Source organism: Lampetra fluviatilis, chromosome 53 (genome assembly GCF_964198595.1).
Source record: "Lampetra fluviatilis chromosome 53, kcLamFluv1.1, whole genome shotgun sequence".
Taxonomy (NCBI): domain Eukaryota; kingdom Metazoa; phylum Chordata; class Hyperoartia; order Petromyzontiformes; family Petromyzontidae; genus Lampetra; species Lampetra fluviatilis.
Window position 1 is genome coordinate 7,493,874 of NC_136327.1, and position 12,870 is coordinate 7,506,743.

At 54.6% G+C, this 12,870-nt stretch overlaps 1 protein-coding gene across 2 annotated transcripts in view; it reads right to left on the bottom strand.

The window, feature by feature from the left end:
- The window catches only part of LOC144949190 (insulin gene enhancer protein ISL-1-like), a 45,424-nt gene that overhangs the window by 18,989 nt on the left and 13,565 nt on the right, over positions 1–12,870 (bottom strand). The window contains exon 2 of one of the 2 annotated variants that reach the window (XM_078879079.1): positions 2,920–3,104. In XM_078879079.1, the coding sequence (XP_078735205.1) occupies positions 2,920–3,104 (185 nt within the window). Of the gene's footprint in view, positions 1–2,919; positions 3,110–12,870 lie in introns of both variants that reach the window. The other variant, XM_078879080.1, reaches the window with a different exon arrangement.

The following is a 12,870-nucleotide window of genomic DNA, read 5'->3' on the forward strand; positions in this document are numbered from 1 at the left end:
AATATAAAGGATTTAAAAAGAGGAAGGAACGGGAGAGGGACGAGAGAGGATGACGAAGAAGAAGATGATAAATAACGGGGAATGAGAGTAAAGAGGATGGGGAAGGAGACGAGGAAGAGGTCGGAGGCTCTGTCAGGTGGCCTCGACGCTCCTGCTGCTCCACGTGGTTCGTGACGTCACAACGGCGATCGTGGCGATGAATCCCCCGGGCGGGCAGCCATCACCACCCCCCACCCCCACGTGGGTTCAAGTACGCCACGTGACCCACGATGGATCGCGCGGCACGGACGCCAAGGGGCAAGGCCGCCGTGTCGCCAGCGACAACGCGGCGCCGTTGTCTAAGTTGTAAACGGGACCCGCGTATGGACAAGGCCTAGCGGGTAGGGCGGTTCGCCCCCTTTCGCTTGAATTCACGGTTCGAATCCACTCGGCCGCCCTGATTAATACTGCCGGTGTGATAAGCGGAAAAATAATAATGCTACGCCGCTGTCTGCTTGACGGTGGACGTTAAAGGTCCCGCGAAGTCACGGTGGTGAGATGTTAACTACCTCGCCTGGTATACAGGAGGTCGTGTGTTCGAACCCAACCCTGACGCCTGCTGCTGTATATTTGTAGTTTGCGATGTCTCTCTCTCTCTCTCCGTAGTCGCGTGGATTTTGTATCCGGGTGCTCCTGTCTCTCCCTCCACATTTAGAATCGACATCACGCGTTTTGAATATTTGGCTGCTACGAATCCCCACGTGATGATAAGCCACTTCCCTGAGCTAGTATTTTTGATGGCGAGGCCGCTTCTGAAAAATATCTATATGGCTCAGTGGGGCCTCCTTACCTGTTCAAATAAAAAAATTAACCCGTAAAAACAAAGTTTTTCACTATAAATCCTTTATATGCGTGGCGGCTAGAGTCCTCTCGTCCTCTGGCTTGAGATGGCTGCCACCTATGGGTCAGATGATTGCCTGCCACCATTAAGCAATTGGTAATTAAATATTTAAAAAAATCCTAATAAGTGTAAAGTTATGAAAAAAAAATTTCACGAAAATAAATTGTCACGCACAACGAGTACGTGTGCAAAAATGTCAGCTCGATTGGATCACGTGAAGTGGGTTTTAAAACGACCGAAAGATTTGCACGGTCGTAAGCGCGCAAGCAAGCAAGCAAGTGAACTTAATATAAAGGATTTAAAAATAGTATAGTTTTTAGTTTAGTTTTAAGTCGTTGGCAGCAGTCGACCGGGGTTCCACACATCGCGTCAAAAGGGCCTCCCAATAGATGGGAGGGTGGCTATAGAAGAGAACCACTCGAGGGATAGCGTTTGGTCTACTCTTCCATGCTTGCCAGACGCCTCGGAAGACGTGGGCCTTACCCACAGTTTACCCCACCACACGTGACCTGCCGTTCGATCAGCTGTTGCGAACCCACTCAAATCGCTGGGTGGGACAGAGGTGGGGGAGGGACGTGGGGGGGGGGGTTGGGGCATTTAATAGCTTCAAGTGCCACCGCTCCCCACTCTTGCACGCACGCGCACGCACGCACGCGCACACTAGCACCGTACATCTAATTGACATCTATATCTAATTAACACGCGGTCACATTATAAACGACTCGTCGAAAGGCCGCAGCCGTGTAATGCAAATGAGCGCTAATGCTCGGTAATTATCCACAGGTAACACGCTGGACACGTGGCGTGTAATTTGGAAATTTGAATTCCGCAAAGATAAAGGTGCAGGGCTGCCATTGCTTGCTCATGCCACACACAAAGACAAAGATCCCCTGTATAGCCTCAACAGACTGTTGGGGCAAGTGCTGTTAGCGAGTAGCACCTATGAAGGCCGGCACACGAGGGGGCGGGTGGCCAGCACCACGCCCGGCCGCCTTTGTCTCCCCAGTGGCGATGTTGACACACCGCACCAGACACTCACATTGAGGGGGAGGCCCAGGATCGGTTCCGTGAATCGTCACCGATATTGCACTCCACATGGTGGTGGGAAGGTGGGTTGAACCGGTGTGGGGGAGGTGATAATAAAGGGTGAGTGGAGTCGGGGGGGGGGGTCGGTGGCGTTTGAGTCAGAGGAGCAGATTGAGGTGGAGCCGTAGTGGGGTGGTGCTACCCCCCCCCCCCACCAGCACTGCACGTGAGCCACCAGCAGCCATCGCTCGCTTCCTTGTCTGACCATTCCCGCCCGGTTACCAACTCCAGCGGTGCCCCCCCCCTCCTCCCCCCGTCGCCCCCACCACCTTGGGAGGGGAAACCCCGGGGGCAAGCGCCCACTCACCCCACCACACCCACAGAGTCTCTGGAGAACACACAAAGACAAAGATCCCCCCTGTAGCCTGTAGCAGGCTGTTGGGGCAAGTGCTGTTAGCGAGCACCTATGAAGGCCGGAACGGTACACGAGGGGGTGGGTGGCCAGCACCACGCCCGACCGCCTTTGTCTCCCCAGTGGCGATGTACTCATTTGAGGCACACACAGACACACACACACACAGACCACGTGTACAGACACACACACACAGACCACGTGCACAGACACACACACAGACACACACACCGACACACACAGCACGTGCACACACACAGACACACACACACACACACCACGTGCACACACACAGACACACACACACAGCACGTGCACACACACACACAGACCACGTGCACAGACACACACACACACCACGTGCACACACACACACACAGCACGTGCACGCACAGACACACACCACGTGCACACACAGACACACACACACACAGACCACGTGCACACACACACACACACCACGTGCACACACACACACAGCACGTGCACGCACAGACACACACCACGTGCACACACAGGCACACACACACACAGACCACGTGCACAGACACACACACACACACCACGTGCACACACACACACACACAGCACGTGCACGCACCTGACGTAGTCCCGCTTGCAGTAGGTCTTGCCGTCGCGCACGAAGCATGTGCACGTCTCGTCCAGGTACTGCGCGCACTCGGCGCACTTGAGGCACGAGGCGTGCCACTCGAGGTCGGGGGATACGCGCAGGATGAAGGGGTCTCGGATCTGGGCGCCGCAGCCAACGCACACGGACGCCAGCCGCTTCTCTTGAGGCAGCGACAGGTGAGAGTTGGAGGCGAGGGGGCGAGGGGGTGGGGGGGAGACGGGGGGGGGGGAGGGGGGAGATACAAAGGAGAGAGACGAAGAGATGGACGGAGGAAGTGAAATTGGGGAGGGCGGTGAGGTGGGGGGCGGGGGGGTAGAGAGGGGGCCCGAGGGGCGAGACGGAGAGAGAGAGACGCAGAGAGATAGGAGAGAGATGGTGAGATGATGGAAGGAGAGGGGGGCGGGGGGAGTAGACATAGATACGGAGACGCGATGAGAGAGATGGAAGGCGGTACACGTATCGATGATACACGGAGCGAGAGAGAGACGTGAGGATGGGAGAGAGAGAGACAGCGAGCGAGGGACGTGGAGGAGGAGGAGGAGGCAGATAAGGAAGAAGGTCGGCAGATCGACGCGTGGGGAAGAGTTGGGAGCCGACGGGGAGGAGGCGAGGCGCGGGGAGAAGAGAGACATCGCGGAACAGTGGAGGGAAGAAAGACGGACAGAGACGGACAGACAGACAGTGGACACAGGGCAGACAGAAAGACGACGTGTGTTGAGTCACGCACGTGTGTCAACCACACGCACGTGGAAACACGCGCGTGGATGCAGATGGGGGAGACAGAGAGAAAAAAAAACAATCGGACGGACAGACACACGGATAACGTCAGAACGAAATTATAGCGGGCATGGATGGCGGTGGTGGAGGGAGAGGTGGGAGGAGGGGGTGGAGGTGGGGGGGGGGAGAGTCCGGCGTGAGGAGGAAGGTGTACGAGACGATGGGCAGAAATGAAGATTGCAGGATGGAGGGAGGAGGGGAGTCATGAGTGGGGACACGAGAGGCGATTCTCGCAGATAGCGAGAGGGGATGAGAGAGAGGGGGGGGGGATAGAGGGGGGGGGGGGAGATAGGGGGGAGGGAGACGCGGGGAGAGAGAGAGAGACACACAACACAGCCATTCATTAACATGAGCGCCACTTATAAGCACAACAGCCACCTTGAAAACATCGCTGCTGCCGCCGCTGTTGTTTGCGAGCACCTATTAGGGGTATGTCACGGCGCGCGCAAAACCGCTCGCGCGCGATGGCACTGCCAGCAGCACGGACTGGGGAGACAAAGGCGGCCGGGCGTGAGCGCACGCACCGCATTGTGCGTAAGCAACACCGGCGGTGCGGTGCAGATCCACCGAAGCAGGTGTCAGTGTGAGCTCGAGTTCGACACGAGGGAGAGGGTTCCGGGGGGCGTTAGATTCAAGGTGACCGCGCAGTGCCACTGGATGCGCGCCGTGCCCAGGTGAGCCGCAAAGGTGAGACTCATGCGCCGTGACTAGGTGAGCCGCAAAGGTGAGACTCATGCGCCGTGGCCAGGTGAGCCGCAGGTGACACGCACGCGCCGTGACCAGGTGAGCCGCAAAAGTGAGACTCATGCGCCGTGGCCAGGTGAGCTGCAGGTGACACGCACGCGTCGTGCCCAGGTGAGCCGCAAGGTGAGACTCATGCGCCGTGGCCAGGTGAGCTGCAGGTGACACGCACGCGCGGTCCGCGTTCATTCCGTTGGGCTCCGTTTTTTGGCTTCTGCGATTCTGTGCAGCGCATTCGCGTTGGGGGGTGGGCGCATAGTGAGCAGTCGTCCTCTAACCCCCCCTTCTCTTACCCCCCCTCTAACGCAACAGCACAGTGGTGAAGTATGGACATTCAAGCCCCCGTGGCCACAAACAAGGCGTGGGGAAGCCTCCATCCAAGCCGAGGATTGACACAGGAGCTGGACATTAGCATTAATAATTAACAACGCTCGACGCGTTAGTCAATAACACTGTAGCCTTAAAAGGAACAAAACATATATATCTAATAGGGGGACGTTTCGGCCAAAGAAATCAGTGTGTGTGTGTACTGTATACACACACGCGTAAGGTAAGGAGCGGTGGTGCAGTGGTTAGCGCTACATGCTCTGTGCAGCTGGCAATCCGAGATCGGTCCAGGGCCCATCGATCGCTGAATGAGGAGCAGGTTTGCAAAGTGCACAAACCAGCACTGGGGAGACAAAGGCGGTCCGGCGTGGTGCTGGTCACCCAACACACTCTTGCACCGTACCGGCCTTCATAAAAAAGGTGCTCGCGAACAGCACTTGCCCCAACAGTATGTTAAAGGCTATTCGGGGATCTTTGTCTTCATATCTATGTATTTGAATTGCCCTGAGCGGATTTTACCAGATTCATATCGGCTTTCGCGTCACACTCCACGGGAGGCAAATTACTCGGTCCGCTGCTGATGGGGATCGTACTGTGCGTAATCAGTGTTTAGCGCGAGATTCAGAACAGTGATTTAGAACTCTCTCCCAGCTGATCCTGCCCGGAGTGAAACCAAATCAACATTCGTCCCAGGCCTAAATCTTTGAGCCCTTCTAGAATCATCATCATCATCATTTACGTCACTCACCGTCGCTGCTCTGGCCCTTCTAGAACTTCAATACATACCACGTGACTCAAGCCATAACGCAGCGTTTATTTATACGAGCGTTAAACATCGCACTAACACACACGACTAAGGCAAAGATCCCCCGTGTAGCCTTAACAGGCTGTTGGGGCAAGTGCTGTTAGCGAGTAGCACCTGTGAAGGCCGGCACGGCACACGAGGGGGTGGGTGGCCAGCACCACGCGTGCCCGCCTTTGTCTCCCTAATGGCGATTTGTACACACGGCACTAGGTACTCATTTGAGGCTGAGTCGACCTAGGGGGAGGCCCAGGACCGATTAAGATAATCGTCACTGGTGTTGGCCGTGAGCGGGAATCGAACTCAGGTCGCCGGGTTCGTAGCGCAGCGTAGCGCTAACCGCTACACTCCCAAGACACACGCGCTAATGCACTTGAAGACAAACACACGCATATCCCCCCGCTAGACGTCAACTACTTTTGTGGAAAGTGCTGTTAGCGAGTAGCACCTATGACGGTGGGTACGGCACACGAGGGGGTGGGTGACCAGCAGCAGCAGCAGCAGCCTTCGTCTCCCCAGTGGCGATGTTTACTACATACCGCACCGGGTCCTCGATTTGAGGCTGAGTCGACCTAGGGCGAGCCCCAGGACCGATTTAGCTAATCGTCACTCGTGTTGGGCGCGAGTGGGTTCGTAGCGCAGCGCGCGAGGACCGGTGCACGACCGCTCCGCCTTTAACGCACGCGCGCACTCAGGCATCATTGCACGGTACTGTACACGAAACAAAGACAAAGATCCCCCAGTAACGCCGTTTACTGTTGGGGCAAGTGCCGCAAGCGAGCAACTATTATTGAGACGCGACGCCAAGCGTAGTTTTTTTTTTATCACTGGGGAACACCCCCTCCCCCCCCACACACACACACTGAAAGCGCGTTTCGTTATTTTTCGCTAAACCATCGCGATCGACAATGTCGTTGGTGCCGGTGCGGGAGCATTGTGGGTGACAGGGAAGACGACGACGACACCTCGGTCTGTGTGAGTCATCGCCAGTCCATCGGACTATCGACTCACCGCGCCAACATTATAGCAGCACCAGAGGCGGAGTGCAGTGGAGGGGGTTGTCAGGGGTTTGTTGCTTTGTCCCTCGCATTAGGAATCTAGGGTGCATTAATCAATTTTGAATAATCATCGTAAACTTCTGAAACTCCGCCCGTGCCCAGAAATTCAAACACTGGTTTCGATCGGCTGGGTCTCATCAGTAGAGTAATAGTAGTCGTAGTCCAAGTATAGTTGTTGTTGTTATACAATCAACATCAGGGCCGAGGCTTGTTAAACCGGGTCGCCCACGCTGTTGGCAAGAGCACTCCATATAAACTCCGGGGCCCTGTTCAACACCAAATATAAAAACAACAACAACAAAAAACGACGTTGTTTAACCGAAACTCATTGAGCGTCTCCGCGCATAAAGTGCAAAATAACAAAAGATAAAACTTCGACGAAATCCGCCAACAATAATCACTGCGCGTGTGGCCTTCAAAAGAAAGCGGAACGCAACGGGCGACGCGTCGTTCTGGACCCTTCCTCGGCCTATCGAGAGTAGCGTCATGTAAACATATATATACACACACACACGGCACTGCAATTGAAATGTTTATGAAATCGGAAATAATGCTCAAGAGTGATTATCCCCGCACAAGTGAGCTCACCTCCCGTTAGCAGTCATAAGCCAGTGGTGGAAATTCCACATTCATATGGCGGGCAGGGGTTGGGGGTGGTTTATACATAAGATAACCATTTGTTGACTTCCCCACAAAATGGAACCAATTTTATCGACCCCCCCCCGGGGAAGTGTGATTGGCTCTCCTGCTGAGCCACCTGGCCAGATCACGGCGGGTGATGAGGAACCATTATTCGCATGGTCTCAGTGAGCTGCTACGCTGGCAATTAATGTATCCATTCCAATGCACGGCCTATTCGTGAGTTCCGCCAGAATTGTTTTACGGAGAACATTATTCCCGAAAAGGTTTTGACCGATAAAATCGCCCCGAGCGCGCGTCAACAATCAGCGACATCATTTCTACTCGAGCGCGCGTTCACGTGACAAAAGACAAAGGTCCCCCGTGTAGTCTTAACAGACTGTTGGGGCAAGTGCTGTTAGCGAGCACCTACGAAGGCCGCAACGGCACACGAGGGGGTGGGTGGCCAGCACCACAACGGCACGCCTTGGTCTCCCCAGTGGCGATGTTAACACACCGCAACAGGTACTCATTTGAGGCGGAGTCGACCTAGGGGAGGCCCAGAACCGGTTCAGATAATCGTCACCGGTGTTGCTCGTGAGCGGGTATCGAACTCGGGTTCCGGGTTCGTAGCGCAGCGCGCTAACCGCTTCACCACCGCTCCCCACACGAGCACACACAATCGACTACACATTCATCGTATTGGTGCAGGCAGTGTGTGTGTGTGTGTACGTACCTGTGTGTACGTGGGGTAGCGAGACCCAACTTAGAGTCCCGGTCACGGCTATCATCAGTGGCGAGCGCTATCCGACCCGGGATCTGAACCAATCTTGGACAAATCCTACCTAAGTCGACTCAGCCTTACGCCTGTATAGGAAGTGCCTGGTGCGGTGTGTGTATGCATACACACGGTGTGTGTATGCATACACACACCGTGTGTGTTGGGGAGACAAAGGGGGCCGTGGACGTGGTGCTTGCCACGCCACCCCGTGGTTGACCTTACTGGGTGCTCGCCAACAGCAATGGGTCAGTCCGCTCGGGGCTAAGTGGTGCATGTTGTGTGCTGTTGGCGGTGTAAGGGTGCTTGTGCGCGTGTGTGTACCCACGAATGGATGTACTCTGCCTCTGTGTGTGCGTGTGTGCGTGTGTGCGTGTGTGTCTGTGTGTCTGCGTGTGTGTGTGTCTGCGTGTGTGTGTGTCTGCGTGTGTGTGTGTCTGCGTGTGTGTGTGTCTGCGTGTGTCTGCGTGTGTGTGTGCGTGTGTGTGTGCGTGTGTGTCTGTGCGTGTGTGTGTGTCTGCGCGTGTGTGTCTGCGTGTGTGTGTCTGCGTGTGTGTGTCTGCGTGTGTCTGCGTGTGTGTGTGTCTGTGTGTGTGTGTCTGTGTGTGCGTGTGTGCGTGTGTGTCTGCGTGTGCGTGTGTGTCTGCGTGTGCGTGTGTGTCTGCGTGTGCGTGTGTGTCTGCGTGTGCGTGTCTGCGTGTGTGTGTCTGCGTGTGTCTGCGTGTGCGTCTGTGTGTGTGTGTGTGTCTGTGCGTCTGCGTGTGTGTGTCTGCGTGTGTCTGCGTGTGTCTGCGTGTGTGTGCGTGTGTGTGTGCGTGTGTGTGCGTGTGTGTGTGCGTGTGTGTCTGTGCGTGTGTGTCTGCGTGTGCGTGTGTGTCTGCGTGTGCGTGTGTGTGTGTCTGCGTGTGTGTGCGTGTGTGTCTGCGTGTGTGTCTGCGTGTGTGTCTGCGTGTGTGTCTGCGTGTGCGTGTGTGTCTGCGTGTGTGTCTGTGCGTGTGTATGTGTCTGCGTGTGTGTGTGTGGGAGCGGTGGTGTAGCGGTTAGCGCGGCTGCGCTATGAACCCAGTCGAGCCGAGTTCGATCCCTGCTCACGGCCAACACCGTTTACGATTATCGGAACCGGTCCCGTGCCTCCCCTAGGTCGACTCAGCCTCAAATGAGTATCTGGTGCGGTGTGTAAAACATCGCCACTGGGGGAACAAAGGCGGTCGGGCGGGGTTCTGGCCACCCACCCCCTCGTGTGCCGTGCCGGCCTTCATAGGTGCTCGCTAACAGCACTTGCCCCTACAGTCTCTTAAGGCTATACGGGAAATCTTGCCCTTGCGTGTGTGCGTGTTTGTATTTTTAGTACATAAAACGTACAGTGTGTTCACGCAACGTAGCCTAGCCCTGTTAGCGAGCACCTATTAAGGGCGGCACAACGCACGAATGGGTGTGTGTGTGTGTGGGGGCAGAACCACGCCCGGCCGCCTTTGTCTTCCTCAGCGGCAATGTTTTACACACCGCACCACAGTTGGTTAAGCGGGTTCGTAGCGCAGTGCGCTAACCACTGCGCCACCGCTCCGCCCCCACCATTCACACACACACACGCGCGCGGTGTACAGACGATACTGGATAAACATTCCGTGAGCAAACTATTGTCGAGGAGCAGAGCAATTGTTATGAAAACATATTATTAGGTTTTTTCGGTAAAGTCACGTAGGTAAAACATCAAAATTAATTTTATTTTCATTAATTTTGATGTTTTACCTGCGTGACTTTACCGAAAAAAAACTTAAGAATATGATTCCTTGCAGTCACGAAAGCTTCAAATCTAGAATGTTATGAAAACCCTCACGTCGCGCGGAGCGAAGGTATGCAAATCACATCGTCAGTGACGGCTATGCGTTAGAGCCTTGAGCACGACTTAAATACGTGACGGCTTTAGTACTTTACCATCCTGTGTATATCTGTACGGTCGTGTAGATGTTTATACATTACACTGTAATTATAACGCACTCAAAAGGCACCAACCCATCAACACAAAGCTACCGAAAGAGAACTTGTACACGCGTCTATAGATATACACACACACACACAGGACACTCAGCAACGCCTGTGACCAGCGTGGTGAAGTATGGTCAAACACACCGTCGCGTCTCTGAGAGGTACTCGCCCAGCAGTAGATTGACAACAAAGACAAAGACCCCCCCCCCCAACAGACTTTAGGGGGGCAAGTGCTGTGAGTGAGCACCTACGAAGGCCGGCACGGCGCACGACACGGTGGGTGGCCAACCCAAGGCCCGGCCGCCTTTGTCTCCCCAGTGGCGATGTTTACACAGCGCACCGGGGTACTCATTTTGAGGGCGAGTATCCTGCGAGGCATCTGTCACATCCAGGTAAACAAAACAACAACAACACACAAAGTCGTGTTTTACACGCGCCGTCGGCCGCACGGACTTCTGGGAATGCGTGGGGGGGGGGAGGCCCGGTCACATAATCAGAGATTGGGCCACTGATGTTGGCCGTGAGCGCGAATCGAACTCGGGTCGCCGTGTTCGTAGCGCAGCGCGCTAACGACTACACTACCGCTCCCCCACCCCCCCCTTACATTAAGCACACAACCTCTCAAAGTCACACAAAGACAAAGATCCCCCGTATAGCCTGAACAGACTGTTGGGGCAAGCGCTGTTTGCCAGTACCTATGAAGGCCGGCACGGCACACGAGGGGGGTAGGTGGCCAGCACCATTCCCCGGCCGCCTTTGTCTCCCCAGCTGCGATGTGTACACATCGCACCAGGTGCTCATTTGAGGCCGAGTCGAGGTTCAGGACCGGTTCAGATAATCGTCACTGGTCTTGGCCGTGAGCTTGGAACCGAACTCGGGTCGCCGGGTTCAGTAGTACAGCGCGCTAACCACGACACTACCGGCTCCCCACGAACACTCATACACATGTGTAGTAAATCCACACACCATATACGGTATACAGTGTAGTGTACATGGTAATCAAAATCGATTTTTTTTTCGATTGCCGGTCACCGCATGAATAAAACCGGTTTCTAGCGGGTTACCGGTTTTTCACGTCTCGCTATGAACACAACGCGTGGCGCCATTGACGGCAGAGACCCAGGCAGGAGCTGTCACTGTGGCGAAGTTAACGGTCACAGGGCACTGCACTTGCAGCTCGATTCCATCTCTTCCCGTTGCGGCAGATGATACGATGCTGAATGTATTTAAACGATGTTTTTCATTTGACCAGGTAAGACCCCACTGAGCTACCGTATATCGCTCTTTTTTATAGAAATTATAGCTCATGCGGAAATTTATAGCAGACAAATACTCTTGAACGCGTGATGTTGATTCTAAATGTGGAGGGAAAAACCAGAGGTCCCGGACAGAAATCCACGCGACCACGGGGAGAGAGACACGCAAACTCCAAATATACAGCCGGCGTCAGGGTCTGGATCGAACCCACGACCTCCTGAATACCAGGCGAGGTAGTTAACATCTCCTAGCCACCGTGATGATGATGATGATGATGAGAGACGCAAACTCCAAATATACAGCAGGCGTTAGGGTCGGGATCGAACCCACGACCTCCTGTAGACCAGGCGAGGTAGTTAACATCTCCTAGCCACCGTGATGATGATGAGATACACGCAAACTGCAAATATACAGCAGGCGTCAGGGTCGGGATCGAACCCACGACCTCCTGCGTACCAGGCGAGTTAGTTAACATCTCCTAGCCACCGTGATGATGATGAGATACACGCAAACTGCAAATATACAGCAGGAGTTCGGGTCGGGATCGAACCCACGACCTCCTGCGTACCAGGCGAGTTAGTTAACATCTCCTAGCCACCGCAATGCCCACAATAAATCCACCCTCCACCGCCCCTACCGCCTCTGTTCCACACCGCAGTATAAATAAAGGGTATGCACGGCAGTCGATCGTATTAAGGTGGGGTCAAGTGTGGGTATCCCCCCCCCTGCCACACACATACCACACACATAGCACACACATAGCACATACCACACACATACCACATACTACCATCCCAGTGAGCAGGCGACAGACCCTCGGCTGCGTCTCGAGACTTTCCATCAAGAATCGAGGGCGGAAGCTGCGATTCGTTCCGAACGGTTTCTCGGTTTGCCGACTTTCAAAACGGGACATCGACTTTGAACACGACGACCTACAACAATTTGAGGTCACCGTTTCGCAACCTCCCGTTGAAAGAGGAGCACGTGCCACCTTATTGTCCGGATTATAGGACGCGCTTTTAGCCTTCCCCCTGTATTTCAAGCCAAATCGGGGGTGTGCGCGTCTTGTAGTCCGGTAGCTGTGTGCGTGCGAGACCAAGGTTACCGTAAACTTCTCGAGGTGCGTGTTACTTTCCGGCACGGCTCATAACCAGATTAACAAAAATACGGGTAGAACGCTTGAGGCCAGTTTAACACTTAGCGGGCGGCTTTCGCGAACAATATTGTCCATAATAGAGTTTTATGGGGGGGTTCAGATCGCGTAAATATATAAATGTGTGTCGTTAAAACCCGCCGTCTCCGCCACCCGACACAGCCAACTAAGTGAGGGTTGACACGTAAACTAAACGTGGCCAATTCGTTACGAGTTCAGCACACGGGCGCGTTGGAGAGTAAACCCACCACGACATTTGCAATTGTCGTCGTGGGTTTACTCTCCAACACGCCGGTGTGACGAACATTACCAATTGGCCGTGTCGGGTGGTGGGCGGCGGGTTTCACGACACATTTAGATATTTACGCGATCCGACATCAGAAAACCTCCATTATGGATAATGGCTAAAGCACTTCATCAATCC